The 26,474-nt window shown below is 38.0% G+C and overlaps 2 protein-coding genes across 10 annotated transcripts in view; one reads left to right on the forward strand and one right to left on the reverse strand.

Moving 5' to 3' along the window:
- LOC134540050 (very low-density lipoprotein receptor) overlaps window positions 1-15,306 on the forward strand; it is a 494,291-nt gene extending 478,985 nt beyond the window's left edge. For all 8 annotated transcript variants that reach the window (XM_063382497.1, XM_063382495.1, XM_063382496.1 and 5 more), the window contains 3 exons: window positions 3,412-3,539; window positions 8,985-9,140; window positions 13,998-15,306. In XM_063382497.1, the coding sequence (XP_063238567.1) occupies window positions 3,412-3,539; window positions 8,985-9,140; window positions 13,998-14,042 (329 nt within the window). In that variant the 3' untranslated portion in view covers window positions 14,043-15,306. The remainder of the gene's footprint in view (window positions 1-3,411; window positions 3,540-8,984; window positions 9,141-13,997) is intronic.
- Window positions 15,307-16,353: 1,047 nt separating this feature from the next.
- LOC134540049 (uncharacterized) overlaps window positions 16,354-26,474 on the reverse strand; it is a 212,193-nt gene continuing 202,072 nt past the window's right edge. For both annotated transcript variants that reach the window (XM_063382494.1, XM_063382493.1), the window contains 3 exons: window positions 20,683-20,814; window positions 18,949-19,148; window positions 16,354-17,435 (listed from right to left, as the gene is read on the reverse strand). In XM_063382494.1, the coding sequence (XP_063238564.1) occupies window positions 17,367-17,435; window positions 18,949-19,148; window positions 20,683-20,814 (401 nt within the window). In that variant the 3' untranslated portion in view covers window positions 16,354-17,366. The remainder of the gene's footprint in view (window positions 17,436-18,948; window positions 19,149-20,682; window positions 20,815-26,474) is intronic.

Raw genomic sequence — 26,474 nt, forward strand, 5'->3', positions numbered from 1 at the left:
ATGCCCTCGTGGTTGGATACTGATGTGTGTTGTTGACCAAACTTTGGCTAGAGAGTTGCTAAATATTTAATTCAGCGTTCGAGCCCCCAAGGTAAGCTGGGAGGATAAAAGAAAAGGATTCAGATTACTGAAGCCAGGAAGACGGTGATCAGTTGAAGGACAAAGTTTAAGTCCTCGGAGTGCTGGAAGCGACTGGAGTGAGAAATGGCAGCCGAGGCCGCTGGAAAATAGGTCTGATGCCAAGTTGAGAAAGCCGTTAAGCTCTGTTAAAACAGAATTACGCTCCTAAAATTATGTCATGTGTATTCCAGCCTCAAAAACATAAAGTAAATTTACTTATTAAGATTAAATATCAAAAATAATTAAATACTGAATGGCCTTTGGCAAGTTCTGGTCCGTTACTGCAGAATTGTAATTCAAATAAAAGTAAACTTTTAGACTTTTTGTGGGACTCTGAAACTACAAGTACACTTGGGATGAAAGAAAAAAAGTTTACGATAATATTTATTATTCAATAAGGAAACAGGGCACTGACTACTGTGCCCTCTTGCGGTAGTTTATGGCACTTGTGGTGTGCTGTTCGAAACACGTCGCATGCACGTCGCTGGTGGAGGTTCGAAGTGCCATGAGGATAGGATGGGAGGATAGGATGGGAGGATAGGATGGGAGGATAGGATGGGAGGATAGGATGGGAGGATAGGATGGGAGGATAGGATGGGAGGATAGGATGGGAGGATAGGATGGGAGGATAGGATGGGAGGATAGGATGGGAGGATAGGATGGGAGGATAGGATGGGAGGATAGGATGGGAGGATAGGATGGGAGGATAGGATGGGAGGATAGGATGGGAGGATAGGATGGGAGGATATGATGGGAGGATGAAGCCCCAAACGATGTCGATGTCCTTAAAGAAAACACCTTTAATTAACTTCTTGCTGGTTACAATTTGGCGAACAGATTTTTTTTAGATAATTGTTTTATGCTACAAAAGTACATTTTTTCCTGTCATTAATGTAAAACAAATTATGTGTTTCTTATTTAAAAGAAACCATTATAAAAGATCTGTTTAGGGTAAAATATCTCTAGGTTCTTTTGAAGGTGAATATTACATCTATACAAACATGTTACTCAGCTTTCATGATTAAAAAAAAACAACTATGGGCCAATGAAATAATAAAAATATTTAGTATTCAAAGATTTCTTATTGGAAAAATATACCGGTTAAAGAGCATTTCAGGAATTGCACTAGCCCTTTTAGTTGACAAAAACTAGATTTATCTGTACAGAAGATATCAAATATTTGTATCTGTCACCAGCTACATAGCTCTGGGAGCTCTTAAGAGAACATTTTGACACACAAATAAATTGTTTTATATGCTTTGATTTTAAAATAAAATGCCAAATTGGTGTAATGTTTAACATAATTTTTTTTTAAGCTCATATATTTTATTCTTGGCTCTAGAATTCTCTATTCAAATCGGAGGAAATTTTTGACAAGTTTGGAAAAGCTGATTTGACCCACCTCTAATAAAAGACCTCCGAAATTGGTTTTTGTGGAGGTGACAGCAGTAGTTACTGTGCCGAAACTAGTTTACCCTTTGTAAACTAAACTCTATTGTGAGCTTTGCACTGACATTTGAACTTGGAGGCTGTAACCTTGTGCAGAGGTTGCGCAGCACGGTAGATGTGTTGTTTATGGGTGAAGGGATTTCAACAGTGTCAGCTGGTTGCCATGCAGGTCTCTTGGGCTGCGTGCATTGTGTTTGAGGCAGACTGTACACGGCGCTATCAGCGACTGTGTTTACCTGCCTCTTGCTGATAAGGCAGTCCAAGCTTCTTCACAACACGTCGGTAGTGACGCACGAGTTACTGTGCACAATGCTTGAGTTAGCACAGAGGTGGTTCATCTACAGTTTATGGCTATAAGAATATTAAAATTATACTAAGAAAATTTTAATGAAAAAATTAACATTTTTATTTTGTATTTAAAAATTTCTAGTGTAAATATTTTTGCTGTAATTTATTATTTTACTGATACATTTAATATTTTTCAGTACCTCCTTATATAGGCTTGTTTTTTATTAACATAGTAATAATACTGTCTTTATTTCACAAGGAATTTATGTGAATTTTTTTTCTTCCTTTAAATAAATACTACCTACTGCAATGTCTGAACAGACCCATTAATTGCAATATTATAAGAACATGTCATTAATGTTTTTCTTATAGGTGGATACAAGATTTTATGGTTTTATTTTTAGGCCAATTTTGTTTTAAAACAGGAAATTTTAATGTAATAATTGTTTTTTTATTTTTTATGAAATATTTTTACTGAAAAACATTGCATACTGCTGAATAAATGACACTTGAATGTTCAACAGTGCTAAGTTTTCCAAACAGTGTCATTTTGACTGATTCATAATTCACTTTTTCAATATAATGAATTGTAATCATTCCTAATTTTTCAGTACCAATAAAATTAATCTGTTAGGTATTTCTGCATTTATAAAAATGTACCAAGGTCATATTGTAAATAGTTAATAACATTTACAAGATTAAAAAAAGTAAATGTTTCCTATTTTTTTTTAATTGTGGTACAAACATCATGATAAATAAATTACTTTAATGAATTTTATATTTAAAAGATTAGGTATTTGTCATTAGTTAAGTTTTGATTGAAAATGCAGATTAGTTTCATTGTTTAGTTGGATTTCGGTACTTTGTGGTTTATTAACAAATTTCCTGGTGTTATTTTGGTATGTACCTATCATCACAATTCACCATATAATCTTGTACCTACTTACAGGTAAACTAGGGGCAATGTTATAAAATTGGTTTGGACACATCATTATTAACTTTTCTTTTATTACAAAAATACCAGCAAGATAAGGTTCACTCAATTCACTTTTTATTTTTCTGGAAAAAAATTATTTGGTTCAGTCTCTAATTAATATTCATGCAACACAATTTCATTTCATTTTAACAAACCATGTAATGCAAGAGTTAGTTCTTCTTTGTACTTTGTATTTTGTACATGTCAAACTGTGCACATTTGTTGATCAAATAACGAGGATGATGAGTAAAATTCTTGTGCAGTAAAAATGTTCAAATTCGATCTGATGAAGTAACACTGTAGACTTTAATTCCTGACATGGCCTCTAGTTGCTGGAACATCTATTACAAATCCAAATAAATGAAATTAGTTGAAGCTTTGCCTGGCAAGCAGTCCAAATTTATGAAGTAAGATGATTTAGCACAATGCAATTGTTAACGTTAAGTCTTTATCGTTAGTATGAATTTCTCGTGTGCCGATGATGGAGAAGTAGACAGGTTACCTGTGCTATTGTTGTGTGTTTGAGGAGCGGTGATGGGGAGAGTGTGTGTGGTGACGCGGTGCCTTTCTGCGTGCAGTGAGCGACGGCGCGGACAAGGGAGCGGTGAACCGTGACGCGGGCATGGCGATGGAGGAGGTGGACACCGGGATGATAGCAGGCATCGCAATCGCCGCGGTCATCGCCGTCCTCTCCGTCGCAGCTTGCGTGAGTAGCTGCCAGCGCCTGCCGCCACCACACATTAGTCAACACAGTAACACGCATTCACTTCTGTTACTATATATATATAGTCTACATCTTATTATTTATGAAGTGTGTCCGAAGCCTGCACAACAACAACGGAAGTCGCCAAAAAAAAAAATGCTGCCAACATTAACACAACATCCTCTTCCACTAACAGAATAATACCAAAACCAGAATCACTTATATTACGTATGTATACTAGGACAATGATACGTATAAAGAACTAAATCAGAATTGTCATCAACACTACACGCCATGTGCAGTCTGGGAATTTTAAAGATTTTTTTTTCTAAACAAAAATCCAAACCTGTAAATAACTATGTGCATGTGCACACACACAACACACTAGAAGACTAAACAACATAAAAACCTCTTGCTTAATATTTCTGTGTATCGCAAGATTGTAGTAGACTTCAAGATAGTTTAACTACCATGAAGTTTAATTACTAATGCACCATCATGCATTCATTTATAACCTTGTTCAAGATCTCAATAGGCCATGCCCTGGCACGCCAGACGCTCCCTGGCAGACACACCCTTTGCTGCAAAGTACTACCATGCACAACAAACTTACCCATTTGATATTTGGTAGTGTAGAACACACAAACATGTTTCCACTTGGGTACCGACAAAAGACTCATAATTACGTTATGCCCATGATCCTCGACACAAGAGTGCTATGCCCATGACCCTTGACTTATATGCGCTATGCCCATGACCCTTGACTTACGGGCACTATGCCCACGACCCCTGGCACATGGGCGCTATGCCTACGACCCCTGGCACATGGGCGCTATGCCCACGACCCCCCTGGCACATGGGCGCTATGCCCACGACCCCCCCGGCACATGGGCGCTATGCCCACGACCCCCGGCACATGGGCGCTATGCCCACGACCCCCCCCGGCACATGGGCGCTATGCCCACGACCCCCCCCGGCACATGGGCGCTATGCCCACGACCCCCCCCCCCGGCACATGGGCGCTATGTCCACGACCCCCCCCCCCCCCCCCCCCGGCACATGGGCGCTATGCCCACGACCCCCCCGGCACATGGACGCTATGCCCACGACCCCCCGGCACATGGACGCTATGCCCACGACCCCCCGGCACATGGACGCTATGCCCACGACCCCCCCCGGCACATGGACGCTATGCCCACGACCCCCCCGGCACATGGACGCTATGCCCACGACCACCCCCCCCCCCCCCCCCCGGCACGTGGGCGCTATGACCACGACCCCCCCCCCCCTCCCCGTCAGTGGGCGCTATGCCTTGGCGGTCACTGCTACAGAGCACCCTGTAAAATCCAATTACTGCAGAGGTTTGCACCATGTGAATGACTGTTAACATTCTCTTTTGTCCCTCCCTGGGAGTACTGAACTAGCATAGAGCTGTTTGAAATTTTCTTGGTTGAACTGGTAAACTAATTGACCTCGTATCATCATTGCGTGCTCGTTAAATTCAATCTTGAATATCAGACTTTGGTTTTAGTTCGGAGTGTTTCTGTGTCTGCACAGAAGGTTGCACACGGAATGGGTGAATGGATGAATTGGCACATTTGGAATGTGTTCCAGCAAGCATTGCACAAGTCTCTGTTGCAGAAGTAACAGACGCTGGCACTGACTGCCCTGTCGCTTCTTTTCCAGTTTATCTTATCTTATCGTGTGGGATATTACTGTTAATCGGAGTACTGGGAACCGCAGGAGAAAGTCCACCACTCAGCTTAAAACGCTGTTTGCAGTGCAGGATTTGTATTCCTCGAAGCTTAGTCGTGCAACAAAGCCTTGCCAGAATGAGGCTGATTAGACAATCCTATTATAAAACCCAATGTGCAAACTATTAAGTATCCTAAACCCGAGAGGGAGAATACAATTTCTTTGAATTAGCACATTTAAATCTGTGGGTAAACTACCTTTTTAAATAATATTAATTTTAATTTTAAGAATTACATTTTTATAAATTTAAGTAGTCACTAAAAAACTACCACTGTTTCAAGTTAAATTTTTATTTTAAAATGGAGACCTACCTGATTTTAATGAATGGTATTGTGACAGTGTGTGTGTAAAATAAGCTCTCAGTAGACTTATCTTAATTTCTTGCGAAGCCATCAGCATACAATCGCAGCGCAGCTTACTTTTTCCACCAACAACAAAACATTACACAAACTGAAAAGAGCCCATGACTGTGCATGGTAACAGCATTTCATCCAAAACCTGAGTCCTTCCCACACTCGCAGAACAATGTCTTTGTCTTGCTTATGTGACTAGCGAAATTCTTGCATCAGCCTACTTTTACACCAAAAAACCACAGCAAAAATGCAAAAGAAAAATGTGAAGGTGCATAGAAACTTAAATTAGTAATAAAAAAATAGGTATAAATAACTTTCAAGCTACTTTTTCATAATAAAGCAAACAAACCATCAGAAATATTTAAAAACATAAAATAAATGTAAACTAGGTTCATAAAACTTATTGCATAAGCTTAAATACTTGCCAAAAGAGTAAACGACTCTTATTTACATTATGATAGTACACCTAACCAGGTACAGGGTGTCTACTGACCCTGGAAAACCTGGAAAACCTGGAAATATCAGGGAATTTTGTAATCAGGGAATAATCAGGGAAAAATCAGGGAATTTTTTTTGGTAGGTTGTAGTCGGCAATACAGTTTTTGTTTATTGATCAGCTTGCATTGATGTGGCATCGTGTGTATCCCCTCCCATTTTTATTTTTGAATGGCAAATAACGAACAGTTCCCACGTCCATTTTCTTTTATTTACCATCAGATTCGGAAGTGGCATCAAATCACGTGATACAAACTGGTTCAAGCTGGTCTGTTATCCTGCTGATGTGACGTGCTGCAGCATTGCTTCCCACGTTCGGATTATACCGACAGGTGCATTTAATTTTAAGTATCTATGGATGCCCTCAACGTAAACTGGACATTTTTGTTAGCTTTGAAAATATGTACATACCACATACACTTTTGGTGAAGATTCGCCATCGTTGCTAGAAATTGGTAGCTGTGGGCTTCATACGGTCCATGGTGCTTTCGAAACCTGGAATTTCTGCTACACAATGGGACGTTGTTAGTTTTTTGAGGCACAGTTACTATTTGTTTAAGCACGTACCTGCAAGGAGGGCAGATTACATTAGAATAACTGGATCAGAGCTTTTTCCCAAGAAATTTTGTGCAATCAGATGGAATACTGCAGTTGCTGAGCGTGCCATGAAAACGTTACCCCACCTAAAGAAATTTGTTAGTGAAGTTTCTATTTCATCTCTTTCAGTGTAGTGAAAAGTGCTCTTGAAGATAATCTTCTAAAAGTAAAATTGACATTCTTCCACTTTTTGGCATCAGAGCTGGAATTGTTTCTCACAATGTTACAAAGTGAAGCACCCATGGCACCTTTTCTCTATGATTAACTGGTAGACATTTTATTAGCTTTGGCAGTAAAGTTTTTGAAACCGGAAGTACTGAAGAGCTTTAGGGAGAAACGCAATGTATCTCGATTGGATGTAGATAACCAGGAAAATCTATTGACTGCTAACAATATCAAGTTGGGTTATGCAGTACGCCATGCCATCAAGAAAGAGAAAGTATGTCCTGTTACTGAAAAATGATGTTAGGACTTGTCCAAAGGTTATGGTCCCCTGAAGTACAATCTTACCAAGGGAATTTCCTGCTTATGTCCGTCTGTGGCTTTAAATTCGGGTGTGAGGAAACAGCGTGTGAAGTACAGTTTAGAATGTTGTCTTCAAAACAGGTGATTATCAGGACAAGAAGCTGATAACATTGAGTGATCATATCATTGGTATGTTCCTCGCAAGATTCTGCAGCACTGTTCTCGTCTTTTTCTCGAGAAGACGGGTGCCTTGATCACTTGTGGATGCTCATACAGTAGCTTCCAAAACAGGCCTTCTAAAGTTTGTGAGGATGGTGTTGGTACTTTCCCATGGAAATGCAACATTGGAAATAGGATTTTCAGTGAATTCTAATCTGCTGACTGAAAACTTGCAGGAAGAAATACTGATCGCACAAAGACAGATGTATGACTTTGTTCAACGTTCTGGAGGTGTAGAGCATGTTGATATCACCAAGTCCATGTTACAGTATGTAAGAAATGCTAGTTGTAGGCGTAAGGAAGCCCTGCAAACAAAACAAAAAGAAAAGGAAGCTACAGACAAGAAGGCAGAAAAAAGAAGAGGTGAAGAGGTGATCAAGGCATTGCAGTTGAAGAAGGCTCGAATGTTGGATTTGGCTCGTTTTGAAGTAAGTGCAATAGATGCAAAAGTTGAGTCGCAGGCTGCGAAATTGATGGGAGCTTCCTTTTACTAATGTTTTTTTGCAAAAGGAAGTGTGTGAAATATTTGTAGCAGCATGTTTTATTTGCCATCAATTGAGTCACTTTGGCCACGTTTGGAAGAAGGTAATTTTTTTACTAATTTAAGTAAGTTGAAATACTTTGAAACCCGTCAATGTAATACAATGCAGTTTTTTTCAGTTTCTTGGTATGTCGTAATTGTGTTAAAGAAAACCTGGAAAAATTCAGTTTTAGACCTGGAAAACCTGGAAAAATCAGGGAATTTAATTTACTAGATCTGGTAGACACCCTGCAGGTATTGCCGATAATAAAAATGTAATCTGTAGTAAACTCATTTGTATAGTGGGAAGGGCAGTAACCTGGGTTTGAAAGGTTTAAATGTGTATCCAATTAAAGTATAGCTTGTTCTTTGTATTCCATTAATTTATTTTATTTATTTAAAAGTTATGTTCCTACTTAAAGCTTAAGGCCTTGAATAATAGACACGATACAAGTAACATAAAAGACAAAACTATTTTAATATACCTGTCAAATGTATGTTGCTAAAATTTTAACATGACTACTATTTATGAAAAAGGCATGTAAGAGAGAAAACAATGCTTACTAATATTTTTTTTATCCTCCCAATTATGTCATCATCCTGAGCAATGTAGTACGTACCTTGATAAGTCAGTCGCCTTGTGACTATGGTCCTAGGATAATTTAGAACAATAGGAGAAACAAATATATAATATAAAATTAAAATCTTAAAATGAGTTTCTTGGCTTAAAAAATACTCGATATTTTCCCAACAGAAGCTTACATTGGAGTTAAATTTTAATGTACATGTTAGTTTTGTGTGGTGACAGTGTTTATATATAAGTGATGTGTATGTTTAAAAGGAGTGTTGTTCAATGTATGTAAAGGAAATTGTATCTAAGTAAGTTGTCTTTTTTTCTTTTTTTCTTTTTAATTTCTCTGGCTTCCCAGGGATTTTTACATTATCCCGGATAGGCGCTGGTCCAAACAGATCGTACTGGGAGTTTCCACTGTAATGAGAGTTAGTATCTGAGATGAAAGGACACGTGTGTCGAATGTGATGCAGGTGGGCTACGTGGTGTACCGGCACTTCCTGCATCGCAACCTCACCAGCATGAACTTCGACAACCCGGTGTACCGCAAGACCACGGAGGACCAGTTCTCGCTCGAGAAGAACCAGTTCCAGCCGCAGCGCATCTACCCGGCCACCGTGGGGGAGGAGGTACGCGCCCTGTCCTTCGACCCCTGCCTGCTCAGATAATTCCCGGCTCCCAGTTCGCGAGTCCGCCGCCATCCGCCCTCCCGGTCTGCTTGGATGGATTACGTAGAGGGTGTGTCCGGGGGAGGGGACACCAGACCCGAGACATGAGGAGCTACGCTCGGAAACTACTGCTCGGAAATAACTTTTCTTTAAACAAGATATATAAAAAAAAGGAATATATCTCCCTTCTGTTTTGGGCTGAATACACTAATTGGCTTGCAATAATGTTACCTTGGTGAGTTCTCAAAATTAATCTTAAAAAAATTTTCGTGTAACACAAGTCCCTTTTATCTTGAATTTTTTTTTTACGTGTTGTGGTTACAAAAATTCACCGAAATAAAATTGGCACTTTGCTGTAATAATCTTTGTACGTTTTAACTAAAAGCATTATAGCATTTTTCTTATGGTCAGGTCTTGAATACAGACGTTATATTGTGTAAAGTAGGTGTTAGTGTTATTACGTAAAAAAGTGGCAGGAAGGTCATTGGTGATTTTCCTCTGCTGTTCCTTCTTTATTTTTGTAGTTACAAATTACATTACTGACTAGGCTCAAGGCCAACATAATTAAACTTTTTCATGATTGCAGAAGATTTAGTACTTTAAAATATATTGAACATGATAGATGAACATATATAACTACACAAGAAAAGTTGTGTACTATATATAGTCATTCAGTTCTGCATAGTTTTATAATTGTTGGTTTATAATTTCAGTGCTCGGGTATTCTCCAATAATGTTGTCATGAAAAAATATTGGATGTTTTATCATTAAAGGTTTCTGTAAATAACAAATATTGTATTATATTGTAAATAGGCTACACACTAGATGGAAATATGGTGATTAGTTTAACCTTTACATTTTTTTATAATAAAGATTGATTATATTTCTGATGCAAAGTTAATCAAAATTGATCTGTTAAAAATAATATGCAAAAATATTACTTTTTTTTCTCAACGTCGTAAAGATCTCGTCTACTCATTTTTAAGATGGCTCATATATTTTTATCATTCGGGTTATAAGAATAAACAGTTAATTTATTATTATATATTTTTACATTTACGAGGTTTGCTTAAATTCCTTGCGGATGCAAGCTGTCAATTTTTCTCTGTCTGTAGTGTGTTGGTGTGCGACCCTGTAGTAATTGTTAGTTGCTGACTTGTGTGTTGTGCGTGTCTGCTCAGTATTACTACGTGAGAGTCGAACAGTCGGAGCGTTACTAGGGTGTGCCAAAGAACTGTCAAATGCTTTCTACCGAATGTTGCTGCTTGTTCCATGTCTATCGCAATGTGGCAGGGACTGTACGAACCGATGGTAAGTCTTCCCTGGGGAGAAATTGTTGGTGTTATTTCGACGTGTAACACCTTAGTTATTGGAGTGAGGCATTTGGTAGCAGTAATTTCGTAAATTGAATGGAAATCGCATGGAACGGAAATGCATAACCACGGTGCTGCCATCTGCTGCCAAAGAAAAATTTATAGTATTAACTGTTTAGTTATTTTCAATAACGTGACACTATTTTAATAAAGTTCCTTGTTGAAAAGCAGGTCTAAAACCAGGGTTACCATTTTTTCAATTTTTTTTGGAGCAGTTTCATTATATAGTTTCAATTTTTGCGGTGCAAATCTAATAGTCGGCTTAGCTGCTCCGGCAACAAATTCTAGCGGCAGAAACTAAGGGTAATTTGCGCCAAGAAATTAAGTTGGAAACTCAATTTTCATATATATTTATCATGCTCAGAATTATTTTAAAGAATTTTACGTTCACGTATGTGTCTGTTTCATACTGTCTTGTTCTCAACATGAGAACGCATGAATTTACTCATGATGTGAATGATGAATCTTCGACACATTTTCCTAATAAATTAAAGATACCTCTGTAGTTGTTGGTGTTTCCTTTCCAATTTTTTTGTTCCTGTCAGAACGCTAGATTTCTGTATGGTAGTAACAGTGGGTCTTGTGTTGTGCTGTAGTCGGCATCCAGCCAATGACATTGGGAATGTTCCGTGAATGATTAATTATGTTCTTGGCCAGTAGTTGGAGACAGTGGTTGTGCTGACCGAAACGATCTTGAATTCCTTGATGTTTTTCCCATACCATCTCCCCTTGTAATTCCTTAGACGTTTCCGTCTGTATCACATTTTCCTTTTTTTAGCTGGTGTTCCTGGAAGAGTTTCTGGTTCAGGCATTCTTCAGCAATCATTTAGTCAGTCGTCAGTTTGTGACATGTCAGTGGGAAATGAAATGGGGGGTCTTTTAATGAATATAATGCAGAGAGTTTGTGGCCTAGTTTTGTCAGTTGAGGAATGCTATCTACGGAAGGTAGTTTGAAGTCTGACGAAACTGTGTTTTGAGGTGTTGATTTGAGATGTTCATGGATTTTGTCGAAATAGAGTGTGATGTGGCGATAAAAGTCATCAGGAGTCTGAACGTTGGGTGGTTGTGGTAACTGCCCGCCTTTGTCTTGTAAGTTCTAATGTATAATGTATATTTATAATGTTCAATTTATGTAGGAAGATACGCATCTGTAAAGGCGGTCTCTCGACGCTTTCGCACCAGTTCCAGAGGACTGTTTGTGGTGACGAAAGTGGGGAGTGTCTCCTGATTATCTCTTTATCAGAATACTTCATGTCTGTTGTAATTTCAGCCCCTTCTAATAGCAACTTTCAATGTTGGTGTCGTCGATGAGTGGCTGTTTGAACAATACGCTGGTAGAACTTGGAAGCTGGTTGAAATGAAAACCAGTTCTGTCCCTTTTTCTGCATAATAGTGCGCTCGAGCACGCCGTTTAATAACTATATTGGCATGGACCTTCCGGTATTGGTTAGTCCTTTGATAATCAGGTTGTTGACCTTTTTCAGAATGCAGGACTGAAGTTTGATAAAGTCTGAATAGAAACATCCAGCATCCACTTCGTTTTCTTTGAAGAACATCTCCAGCCATTCAAGGTTCACAATTGTAATGTCATTCCAGTTTTGAGATCGTAGTAGTGAAGTTCAGTTTTGGTCCTTGTGTTGGCTAGTTTGATTAGAAATCAGACATAACTTTGCATGCTAGTTTCTCTTAGTTGGATGAAATGAGTGGTGTCTTAGATAGAAACTGTATGAATGAACTGTTCGTATGGTTTTGGTTTATGAGTATTAATGAGATGGTTGATTGTTTTGTTATGCGTTGATTTCTTTTTTGGCATCGATGTATGTTGTGCATAGTTATGGATCAATGGAGTCTGGTTTGTCTGTTGTTTCTAGGCATTTTGTGAAGGATTGGATGAGGGGACAGAGTATTCCACTCCGAAGGATGCATTTGACATCGTAACGTGCAAGATAGGCTAGGAAGCGCTGGAGTCATTTGATAGGTTGTGATGTTGAATAGCAATCTGTAAGGATTTGACGTGTGGTAGTGAGAAAGTTGGATAGGCAGTGCTTGTTTTTGTGAAGCGTTAGGTGTTAAGAGTTAGTTTTGGTTGTGCAGGTGTTTGTGGTGTTTCAATTACTTCCATGTAATCGTCTATTCTAAGGTCAAGTTGATTTTCCCATAAGTTTATCTCGTACTCATCTTCGCTATCGCTGAGGTTCAGCAGGGTGTATTGAAATGGTGAATTTGGTGGTGTTGCTGTTTCCTCTTACCACATTCACTGTGATGCCAAGTCTAGAAAGCACTGTAGATTGATGCACTCCGGAATGTTATGCACAGCGCAGAACGAATGTTTACGGCACAAGAGCTTCTTCTGTACCGAGGCATAGAACAAAATATACTATGTTGATTACTTGTGAATTGTTAAATATTTAACTTTTTAGTAGGGTCAGTTTTTGATTCGTTCAAACTTAAATTATTTTAAAGTTTTTTCTCTCATAATAATAGCTTCTTGGACTTAGTTATGTGAACAAAAATAATGTTATCAATATAATAGTTGAATGATTTAAATTCCAATATCTGTATATATTTAAGGAACAGTGATGCAGGCTTTTGTAGATAAAATTTCACTTTGGACATAATAAATTATGTACATGGTACCAACTATTTTCCTTGAAAATTGATAGTGTTGTTTAGCTCACAGAGAGATAGTTACTTTTCTATAGCTGCATAGTTCTTGACAGTTTATTTGGGGAACCTATTGACATTTCTTCTGGTGGCCAAAGAATTACTTGCGGTTAAAGATATATAAAAAAGAATAATATTAATGAAGACTATCTAGTGCCTCACTCCCAGCTGCAGTGTTCCACATGGTGGATGTCACTTTGCCGAGACGTCTGTCGACGTGTCAGGCTTGTTCCCATGGTCTTCACTAAGGAGTTTCTCATCTTATTGCTGCACAGTAGTTTAATACCTCTCTCAAAAGTTCTATGTACAAGCTACAAATTTTTCGAAGTACCTAAACTGGAATACTTAACTGGGTGAAGGAAAAGATTATGATAATCTGAATTTGTTATCATGCAAAATGTGCACGATAATCTGAATTTGTTATCATGCAAAACTTGCACAGACTTGGTTAAAAGAAGGGCACAAATCCAACTTTAGTAAAGACTTGTAAAAGGCAGAGGGTGAAGGAACACTGAAAAGCTTATTTTTTTCTTTAGGGCATCGCTAGTGCCTAATTTTTGAGGGTATCTGGCCTAAAAGCAATAATAAGCTGTCTATTGTTTCATTGAATATAAAAATGCTAAACATTTTTTTTGTTAGATTTAAACATTTACTTCTGGAACTGAATTGTTTCAAATTACAAATTAGAGCTGTGATGTAATATTTAAGCTGCATGAATGCTGGTAAATTAATATTAATAGTTTCATACCTAATAATTTTGTTTATGATTTTTTTTTTCCAGGCCCAGGAACCACTGACTAGTCCGGGAACAAACGACTATGTTTAATGTGGTTCCTCTCGTTCCGAAAATTCTAGCTCGCAAATTTATTTATTGAGGACTCCCTCGCGGTACCGAGGGGCCCTTGAGTGTGATAGTGTGAAAAACAGACGAACACGCGAGGAAGTGCTGGACAGAGGTTCGTTGGCAAACTGCTTGGAACTAGTGTCGAGTGAATGGGCCGCGGACAGATGCTGATGAGCGCAACCGACGACGGATGTGCCAAGCTTTGACGAATTGTGTTCCAGTTTGCAAGACAAGATGTTTCTCTGTGCCAAAATAACTCTTAAAAATTATTTGTGCCAATGACACTTTTTTACATGGACCTTTTTATAGGTGTGAATTGGTGTTGTTTGCACTCAACTTGCAAACGAACAATAACTGGACTGATCTTGGAATATTTTCTGTATCAAAATATACATAATATATATACATATATATTTGAAATTTATTTTACAAACTAAATGTGAAAACTATATTTAGCTTGTAATATGTATTTGTGTGCATGATTTTTGAAGACTGTTTCTTGCCTTTTGTTCCATGATTGGTTGATAATTTAAACTACTACTATTTCTATTAGTGGTTATGTTGGATCCGTAATTATCGAGGGTTTAAGAAATGAGTAATTTTACGATGTGGTTGCCTGTGAAAATGGGCGTGGGAATGTGCCTAAGAAGTTGGTAGTCCAGAATGTGCTTGTATTATTGGAGATTTTTTTTTTTGTTAGCAGCAAGTGTTTGAGAGAATGAATGTATGTAGCAAAGCAATGCAACAACTTATTTACCCTTTACATTTGTAAATATATATGCTATTAAATTGTAATTCTTTCAGTCAGTGTGGAGTTATAATTGCTCAGTTTATTGTGCACATATGTGGGTTGTAAAAAGTTAATTGACTTTAAATATATAGTCTTCAGAAGTAATTGTAAGGGTTGAAATTATTCATGTTTGTTTTTACGTGAGTCATTGTAGTGTAGAACAAATTTGTCATAGATGTAAAAGTTATAAAATATCTCTGTAAGTTCAACATACAGTGAAGTCATTTAATATATTCTTAAAACACATTTTGTTCTCTAGTGTGTAAACATGTGTGCAATTATGTGGTGATCAAATTGGGAAGTGTATGCTGATAGATTTAAAATTTTGTGAGAAATGTCCCCAAAAGCTATAAAGTTGTCCAGTTTAAGAAATGTTTTTTGCTCATATTGTACTTCCATTTTGAGTTTGTTTTTTATGTAAAGGTGTAAATATATCCCATCTGATGGAAAAAGAAATGTTTTTAATTGTACTAAAACAATACGATGAAAAATTATCCTTAAACCCTCTAAAAACATTTTAGGTTGAAAATGTTAGTAGAAATTGAATCTCCTTAAACATACAGTAAATCTGTGTCTTTTATAGTAAATTAATTGGTAAGATTTCTCAGCTTATAACTCCCTCGTAGAATTAATAGTAGGACTAGCAATAAAATTCAAGTAAGTTTTTAATTTAAAAATGAATTATTTGTAACTTAAACATCTTCTACATTTACAATTTTATGCTTGTTTTGGGTAGGTGCACTGTTTGATGAGTACTGTTTAGTTAATACTTATTACTTGTTTCCGACTCCCTGGTAGAATAAAAATAAAAATCTTTACTGCCTTAACCTCTTTTAATGCTAATAGCAAAAAAAAAAACACCATTTTCTATTGCAGTCCATTTGTATTCATTTCTGATATTCAGTACTAGTATGCACAAAAAAACCAATACAAATACTAAATAATTGTTTTAAAGTTTAAAATGTAAAAAAAAGTCATATTACAGTAGAACCTCATTTTTACGTACCCGCGATATACAAATTCCCGCGATTAACATATTTTTTTTACATGCACTGTCTATTTTCCTATACTAATAATGCATTCTTTTCCCGCCTTGTGCAAAAGCATTTCCCACTGTTTACGTAGAATTAGTGCTGTATTTCGTGGCAAACCATCGGAAAATTTAGAGAAAACAATAAATTCTTAACATGAATAGCGTGAAGTTTAATTATTAAGCGTTACTGCATGAGTGTATGGTCACCACAGCTTTGTTCACCTTTGTAAACAACTTACTTTTTTTTGTGCCACGTGCTATTGTACACCATACGGCCATGAACCAAACGTATGGTGACATAAACATGAAAAATAATAAGTACTTTTCTTAGCGTTCGCCTTTAATCTTAAATGTATTATGCATGAAATTAAAGGTGAAAACTCACATTTTAAATACACAAAAGAGCGGATTACTGTTCCATTATTAAAATATGTTTTAAGCAACGTACAAGTTTCCTATAAATATGGCGTCTTCGTGCATATTCGGCGATGTTCATTTTAACACATTAGAAACATTCTGAAAAGTCAAATGGCTGCAATGAATATCCAAACAATGCAATGACAATTTAACTTCTATTCCTCAACGTAAACAATTATATTGATGGTGGTAGCTATCGTTTTATCGTATTATTTCTCAAAAAATCTGAAATTAATATAACTTTAACACGTAATTAAATACAAAGTTCAAAAATCAATTGTTACAAAATTTCAGCAGACCAAGTGGCTATATCAAGATGCTTCAACATTATTCTCTTACACAAGAACAGCAAATGTCATGTTTAATTTTCGGCAATAATGAAGAACGCAGATATTGGATATATTTATAATTTTAATTATGTGAGATAGTGAAGTTCTAGTTAATATATAAAAATGTAACAGTCTCTGACATATTATTTAGTGTGGTATATATTTTCTTATTGTTTCCCATATAGTGAGATGATAAAAAAAATTTGAACATTTCCCTCATTTTGCATTTTCCCAGTTTTTACATATTTATTTCCTGGTCCCTTGAAATATATAAAAATGAGGTTATACTGTATAAATGTAAAGGGATGAAAAAGGAAAAGGATGATAATTAGTTTGTCTGTTGAAACTCTATGGTAGCTCAAAATGCTATCTTATTAATCATTTATTAATTTATTTTGTAAACATCTGAAATTTTAAGAATATCTTCAACTACTTAAATATACCCAGAATAACACTAAATTTTGATAGACATGAAAACATTCACAAATCTATTGAATACATACAAACAAAACCAGTACAAGAAGAAATTTCTCTGCAGATCCTAACCTGACGTACAAAAGCTAACACTAGTTATCCTTTCTTATTTTGTTTTTTACATTAAACTTATCTGTAGTCTAGTGACAGTCCCCGTTTTTATAATACTATAAATTAAATGAATGATTGTAAAAATATATACATAATTACATTCAGACATAAATAAACTTAATTACTCAATGCAACAAACTGCAAAACTTCATTCACTTCTCTTCCTCTGCGTCGTCATATAAGAAAGTTTCCAGATCTTCGTCATCTGTAATGAACTCCTCCTGCAATAATAAAAATATATATATATATATATATATAGAGCAGTCATTTCTTTTTTTAGTGAATCACAATGAAAAGCTTTATATAAATTAAGAGAGCATTATTAATTTTTTTTTTTTTTTTTTTTTAACCAAAACAAGATAGTATGTTGAACTCCTTACAATGTAGGATGTTTGAAAAATATTTATTTGATTCAACTTGCCTATTAAATTATTCATTACCAATATACATAGCAAGTAGAACTCTGTAATGACAAATTTGAATGAAAATAAGTAATGTTCATTCAGAAATAAGAGATTTGCTTTCTGCAAATAATACAAATAATACTTATAATACTTAAATAATTTTTTAAAACAGGAATAAGAAAATCTTTTCCAATAAAAATGGTAAGATTTTCATATATGTACCTAATAAATTTGGATGAATTTTGGAAATGTGAAAGTCAAGAAATATGTGAAAATTTGTTCCATCATTTATGTCCACACACTGTTTTTGTTACCTCTGATTTAAACTGGACATATTTATTTTCACCATTTGTAGTAACTGAACATACTATTCTACTCGGAAAAAAGTTTACTGTACTTTTATAAAAGATTCCTTTAGAAACCAGTTGCAAAGTAATATTTTGTAATGCTACAAGAAAGATATTGTAACTTTGTACACATGGCTAAGTATTTTTTTCTTCAAATATCAAATACGTTTTTGAGACAGTAACGAGTATTTCTTATGAAAATTGGCACATTTTAATTGATGTTTTATACAGATATAATTTTTTAAACCATGGAAAAGATAATTGAATACTCAACAATTTCACTTTATTCTGTAGTATCATGCTTATTATGTATGCAGTTAACTGGAAAGCTATTCAGTGAACGGTTTTCAAGTAACTTCAATTGTTGGCGGTTCCCCAGGTAAGAAGCTGAACCCAGTATTACAGCACACACAATTTTTTTTTGTGGTATGGTTGTTTACAAATATCTGCAATTTTTAAATCTAAACTTCTGTTCCATTTACAAAAAAAAATTGTGTATAAAACTATATAGAGCAAGAAAAAGTACATCATGTACTTGATGAGTATATTTGATTAAAAAAAAAAAATGGGCATGGTGTTATTTCCCTCTGGTTTAGAGAATCGGGAATCCCTGTTCTATGGACAACATGTTAGGATGGGGAAGCCTACAACTCACGTAGTTTCGGTTCCCTGCAAGAATTTCCGAAGATTTCCGAAGTTTTGCGTTTTGGTATTAACGCCACTTCAGCCGCTAAATCGGAAGTTTCCAATGAAAACAAGCATGTTGTGACACATAACCTAACCTAACCCTTCGATTTTTTTTAATTTCAATTTTTGGGAGAAATCCAAAGTTGCACGAACGTGGTAGGGAACCGAAACTACGCGAGTTGTAGGCTTCCCGTTAGGATGACAAGTTTCTAATTGGAAGTGCTTGTTCACTGGCTCGGCGACACTACCGACACGTGCACATCAGCGGGAATGAGCGCGAGAGCGCCGTTACGCACGTAGTCGACGGAGGATGGCGCGGGCACGTGGCACGGGAAGCACTCCATGAAGCTCATGCCGTTGTTGTCGGCCGTGCACTCGCAGGTCTGGCAATCTCCGGGGCCCGCCGTGAGCGCCAGCCGGCGCGCAAACACCGTCGCCATCTTCTTGGCGGCCTTCTTCTTCGCTGCCTCCAGCTTGCGCACGCTGAAGATCGTCCCTGCGGCACGGTCATCGCCCTGAGGTCGCCCACGGACACACACATGGCGACTAGTCCGTTCCAGTGTTTTAGATTACGACGCCAATGCCGCTGATGTATTCAGTGACTTGGGCTGATTTTCATTTGTTTTTTATTGTATTTAGGGTAGCTGAACGTAAATTTAACTATGGATATGTTTACTATACTAAAATAAAACACATTTAAATGTATACATTAAAGCAAAGACTAGAGAAACGTGAAAAAATAATCCCCTCTCTGTAAAATATTGCATATTCAGTGCATGTAAAACAAATTTAAAATATAATGAAATAATAAAATATAAATATTTAATTGTAACTGATATTAGGGAGGTAAGTTTGGTTTACTTAGGGATAGGAGACGGAGGGTAAGGGTGGGAGAGGAATGGTCTGAAGCGAGGAAGTGACGTCAGGAGTGTCACATGGGAGTGTCATAAAGCCTCTGCTATTGATGGAATGGGAGGAAGGATGACAATGGGATCTGATCAGGCTAGAAGGATGGACAGAGAAGAACGGGATGTCGCTGAATGCTGGAAAGACATGAAGATGGTGTGTAGCTAGGAGGGGCAGGGGATAAAGGATGCAAAAGAAACCAATCACCTGGGGGTGACCCTGGACAATAACCTGGGATGGGCAGAACAGGGGTGGTGAGTAAGGAGAGGAGGTGGTGGGGTTGCTTGGCAGGACCCTGCAGGTGACAGGGAAGAGTGTCGGGGAAAGGCACACTCCATATACTCCATGTTGGTCAGGCCAGTGATGGGAGTATGAAGCTGTGTTATGGGACTCCTACCTAGCGACTGAGGTAAGAGAGCTGGAGAAGGTGCAGCGTAGAGCAGCGAGGTGGGTGATGGGTATGTGGAGGAGAAGGAAAGGACCAGAGGGTGAAATGCATGGTCCATCTGAGATGATTGGGGCGGAAATTCCGGTCAAGATGATGTTATAAAGGGAGCGAGTAACTGGGGACAACTGGGAACTAAGTTGCACAGAGGTGGTGGAAGCTTGGAAGGGAATGGAGGTGAACAGAAACAGGGAGGCATGCTTCAATAGTGAGGAGAGGGAGACAGTGGAATGGGCTAAAAAGGAATGCTAGGGTTGAGAGATGTAAGGAACTTGAGGGGAAGTCTAAAGGGGGAAGGAGAATAAGCAAGAGAAGGGCTCCTTTCCACCGGGTGAAAGCCCAATTGCAAGTTTAATGGATGAATGAATGTCTAATGACATCAATCAATCAATCAATCAATCAATCATCAAATTTTCTAAGTACCTTGAGAAACTTCTTAAGAGGGATTTTCTGTATTTTTACAGAAATCGGCCAATTGACAGCATTAGCTCTAGTATCTCTGGCTATAATAATACAATTAATGTTTTGAAAGTTTAGTGTACACCTTATTCAACACAAAAAAATAAATATTTGTAAACTTGTTATAGAGGGTGAATCTCTAATGAGGTTATATCGGCACCTCTGGGTCACTTGCGTGGATGTAACCGAGCTATGGTCCCGGTCTCTGCTGCTCACGTACCATTGGTCTCCAGGGCCAGAGGCGCGCACAGACCGATCTGCGACTTGGGCATCTTCACCTGCCTGCGCAGCTCCACGGATCCCTTCAGCTGCTTCACATCATTCTTCGTGAAGGCCGTGTTTGTGTCGATGCCTGTAAAGTCAGGTTTGCACTAGGCACACTTTCTTAGATCTAGATCTTGTGGCTACCAATTTGTCATTAAAATACCTAGGTAGGTTACAAATATTGATGCCCACAATCAACGGACAGGTTTTTGGTTCTAAATATTTTTGGCTGTTCAATTAACACAAGTTTATTCCCTAGTTAAGTTTCTTTAATGTAGTTTATTATTTAAGATACAGTAGAATCCCATTGATGCAACCCCTCACGGTTTCCGGAAAAACGGACTTATAAACGGAATGGTCGCAATAGAGAATTCAGGCCAATTTTTACCCCCCCCCCCCCAGCCCAAATATATCCAAAAACATTAAAAAAAAAACTCTCCTCATATTCAAATAGTCTATGGTGTAAAAAAGACAACTTTTATATTCATATTACACCTCTGACTCGCATACCCCGAACAATGGGTTCCGATAAATACTCACGCTAAGTGAATTCACGTCACGCGAGTTCGGCTATGCTAGCCGGCTGGTGGTTATTTTCGTTCAAAACATGGCGAAGGAACTTGTGTAGATCAGGTAGAAAACATTCGCCTATCAACGAAAGATATAAGAACAATGCTATCCTGAAATGCTGTGACATGTTTTTGTAGTAGATAATCACAGCGACAGACCCACAGGATGTGCTCCCGCCCTTGCCGTCAGCGATGTTTATTTTGACAGCTCAAGCAATTATCTTTTCCACGTCACTTCACAGCGTAAAAAAAAAAGAAAAAAAAAAACACGTGTGAACGGTTAAGTGAGGGGAAGGAGAGGGGAACTGCTGGCTGCGCACGCATCTACTCGCCAGTCGCCACTGTCTGGCGACACAGACACTTGTATTTTATTCACTGGCTGATGATGGAACGTAGCAAAGTAAATGTGTTTGCCGACTTGGGCAGGCGAAATTTGACTTCGGGCTCGGGTGGATAATTGACCAAACTTTTCAGGCTCTGGCAATCTCGGTCAGCCTTGAACACAACTTTGTGACTGAGAAGCGAGCGTGCGTGCGTGCGTGCGTGCGTGCGTGCGTGTGTGTGTGTGTGTGTGTGCGCATTAGTGTGAGGCTGGCGACCAGCAGCATCGTTAGCTAGCGAGAGTGTGACGGTAAATGTCGACCTTGACCACTTCCTCTTCCTGAAGGGCTGGCTCTCTTTTATATCTGTCTCCCCCTCACACAAATATATTGGCTGTCAGGTCTCGCCCTCTTCACACTTGAAGCACCTAATACGTTGTACTGGTATTGGCTAGCGTGGACTGTCTAGTGGGGTGGTATCTATTTTTAGCCGTCTTTTGTATGCCTGCCTGCTTACAGTACAGCGCTCGTCAAGATAAACGTGAACACATAGCGCCCAACAAAGTGTAACAGACTTGTTTTTCAGCCGATTTAACTCAAATTTAAACTTAAATCTTTTGGAGTAAAACACAGCCATATAAATAAGTTATTTTTCTATATATTTTTGAGTCTTCTGCAAACTATAGACCATGAGAGTGGTTTAATACTCTTACAATATCATTTTTCACGGTTTCTCAAAAAACTGTCGTATAAACGTAATGGACGCATCAAAGGGGGGTCGCATCGGCGGGATTCTACTGTATTTGTTTTATGTAATTTGATCAAAATTCATTATTTTATATTTTGGTTTATTGTAAGTTTACTTTTAAGTTTAAGTTATACATTTTATGTTTACGAGTTTGTTGTTTCATGCAACTTGGGAGCGCGGGCGTCGAGGAAAGTGACGCCACTCGCGACAGTGCTGCTTGTGATTGGCTGGCGTGGACGGAATGAGAAGAGACACGAGAAAGAGTGAGAAACTGGCTGTGGCGCAGAGCAGATGCACGGTGTGGGACGGAGGATTGCGAGGATGGCAACTGTATAGCACCACGGAACCCCGACTATGTGGAACAAGGTAAAGAGAACCTCTGAAAAGCTTTGGCCACTAAGACCCAATACTGGATTGCGACATTTCCCAGCTAGTGCAGTGAGAGTGAATTTAACTTTGTCAAAACCACACACAGCGATAGCAGAGACTTTACGGTCAGTTCGTTTACTTGCCAGGCAGCGTGGCGAGTTGAAAAGTCGCAGCACAGCTTGAATAAAGCAAGCGTGAAAGTTGTAAATAGATTAGTCCGGTGACGTTGTCCAGAGCTAGCATGAGAGAAGTAAGAACACGAAGAGAGAAAGAGCACATGACAAGCGGCTGTTTTCCCTGACATTCCTAGGGACGGTTGGACAATGGAGGGGAAAAAACTTTCTTCGTACTGCAATTGGAGTAAGAATTATTATATTCTTTTCTTTAATCCATATGGCGATTAAGTACTATGTATAGGTACTACGTGAATAACGCCACCACAATGTGGAAGAATCAAGCATAAACAATTATGTGTCTTTTGATAAGAGTTTTGCATGTTCAAAAAAGTCATGGCAGGCAAAATGTTAACTCACAACACTGCAGAAATTAAAACCTTAAAACCCATGTTTGCAAATTTCAAAACAATATCTCTTGCAAAGAAAAATTTAGAATAGTATAACATGCCAGGAAATCATTTAGTCATTCCACCCATCTTCACGATCAGATCACGATCAGTGGGTTGAAGTGGTTGCTGTATCTACTGGTTGAAAAAACATGAAAGGTTGCTTTTTACACTGTTTTTTCTTCTCCAGGTAAATTTCTAGGGAGGCTGTGAGTATTGCCATGATACTCTTGTGCACTTAGTGCAAAATGTACACAGTGAAAAGACGGAACACTGCTGGCCCAATTCATATAGTTGTATAACATCTAATTTCATAGAAAGTGCAACAATGTCTGTTCTTTCTGGCAACAAGCCAGCCTGTTACATAGTCACTTTCTTGTAAAACATAATTTTAGACTAAAATTTGATAAACAATAAGCTATGTGCACTAGCAGCTCGAAGGACAAAGATGACAGTTAACCGAACCAGTGAGTGGCAGCCATTATCTTGAAATTGTGACGCCTGCTGCCTTTGGTGGAGATGGGGTGCAGGGGTATCGGAATGACCGGGGTTTGCTGATAGTGTGTGAGGATGACTGAGGTGGGCAGGATTGGTGAACACGAGCAGGGAGTAACTCTAGGTCGTGACGTCACCGTGGCAGTGGCAGAAGCAGCAGAGTCGTCGCTGCCAATAATTAGGGTTAGGCGTTTTCTGCACACCAAAGGCCAAAATTCTGCGATAATGAAACACAAATTCTGCGATAGAAAACAAGAAATTCTGTGATAATAAATGTAAAGTTCTGCAATTTATCAAAAATAGTTTATCACGTTTGAAACATGTATATACAGCCTAAAGAAGCCAGTTTTTACAACGAGCTAACAAAAACAATTTTGAATAGCTGTTTTACCCCCTCTGGCTTCTTTAAAAACGTATTTACTCAAAGACATTTTCATTTACTTTAGTGGATCACGATATATCTATATATTTATATTTTTTAATATGCCGTGTGGCCTACAACACGCGCCAACGGCCATAAGGTCATTCTTTCGTATTCGAAGCCTTGTATCGATTGATTAGTCGATTGATGCGCACATATTTCCATCGACTGTGACTACAGTCGTTTCATAAACGCCGGTAGGATCACTCGCTCAATGTGGTACTCTTCTTATAATCTTATCTTTGGATTCTCTGCAAACAAAATTTATTTTGCCGTATGTGATATTTTGGTAATTCAAACTTGAATTTTTTAACGCCATTGCAGCATTAATTATATGAAAACATATGTTTTATACAATGTTTGGAAATTATTCACTCTGCCCATAATAATTAAGATATTATTTGGGAGAACATAACCCTTGCACACATTATTACTGCACTCAAAATGGACAAAAAAGGTACAGCAAAATTGGTGATTCTGCGATGATTCTGCGATTATGCGGGACTCTTGCAATTCTGCGAAATATTCCGCGATCGCGGAATCGCGGAAAACTCCTAACTCTACCAATAATACCCTGGTGTAGGCCCGCAGGACGCTAGCTCCGCAGCACAAACGAATCTTGCACAAAGCTCCACTCGGCCGTCTCAGTCAAAAGTTGTGCACACCGTCCCTTAGTTCAGCAATATTATAAACACAATTTTGGCGAATTCCATCTGGAATTTTAAACCATTATTTACTTTTTTTTATATTTATTTTTGAGACACAACGTCTGTATTGTCACAAAAATAAATAGAAAATAACCTGCTACAGTAACACATGGTGGTAGTTCGATTGCGACTATCAATTTACATAACATTGACACTATGACATTTACTTCTTTTAATGCCCATCTCAATGTAGGGTTGGTGTTTTGTGGTGGTGTAGTCCAAGGCTGTTGATAATAACAAATATTCCGTGTACTGAATTATTTACGCGATTTGTTCCATTCTGTTTAGCAAGACAGTAGCAAAAATATATTTTAATACTTGTAAGTTTAAAACATAATTATTTTTTTTATTATGAAGTCCCAATGAACATAAAAAAAAAAAGGTATTTTTATTGCACAAATGACTTCATCTCAGCAGTTAACGTTGGTATATGACAAATTCATGAAGTACGCTATGTCAAGTATTCATAAGCAAAAAATATTCATTTTTTCAAAGTGTTGGTGTTTGGGCTCGAATAAAAAATGAAAATAAATTACAGTAGAATCCCGCCGTTGCGACCCCCCTCTGATGCGTCCATTCCGTTTATACAACCGTTTTTTGAGAAACCGTGAAAAATTTGAGCAGAGAAAGTTGAAAATTTGAGTAAAATCGGCTGAAAAACAAGTCTGTTACACTTTGTTGGGCGCTATGAGTTCACGTTTATCTTGGCGAGCACTGTACTGTAAACAGGCAGGCATACAAAAGACGGCTAAAAATAGATACCACCCCTCTAGACTGTCCACGCTACCTGATAGCATCTACGCGTGCGTCTATTGCCGTCCCGGTCCCGTGCCTTTGTCTTGCGACTGGTTAGTGTGATCTTGCCAGCTGCATCTCAGGTGTCACTGGCCACACAAATCTGTGTTCACTGTGTTAACGACGTCGCCAGGTGTTTGGTTCGCGGCTATTTTCTATAACATCGCTGACTCCGCACATGCACAGATAAACAAAAAAAAAATGTGGAATTATGCTATACACCTCGGACTCGCATACCCCGAACAATGGGTTTCGATAAATACTCGCGCCAAGTGAATTCGCGTCACGCGAGTTCGGGTATGCTAGCCGGCTGGTGGTTATTTTCGTTCAAAACGTGGCGAAGGAACTTGTGTGGATCAGGTAGAAAACATTCGGCTATAAACGAAAGATATAAGAACAATGCTATCCTGAAATGCTGTGACATGTTTTTGGAGTAGATAATCAAAGCGACAGACCGACAGGATGCGCTTCCGCCCTTGTCGTCAGCGATGTTTATTTTGACAGCTCAAGCAATTATCTTTTCCACGTCCCTTCACAGCGTAAAAAAAAGAAAAAAAACACGTTCGATTGGAGATGGAAAAGTAACTTTGCAGTAAAATAAATATATTTACGGCCCTGCTAAATTTTTCTATTCAATAAAATTCGAGGTATTAGTGATTTTCAGCAGAAACTGCTGTGTGACTAATAAACAAATTGCATCATAATAACTTAAACTTATAAAGTATTTATTAACGGCGAAGGACAGTCGTATAAGCCCATAAA

The sequence above is a fragment of the Bacillus rossius genome, chromosome 16 (assembly GCF_032445375.1).
Source record: "Bacillus rossius redtenbacheri isolate Brsri chromosome 16, Brsri_v3, whole genome shotgun sequence".
Lineage (NCBI taxonomy): Eukaryota > Metazoa > Arthropoda > Insecta > Phasmatodea > Bacillidae > Bacillus > Bacillus rossius.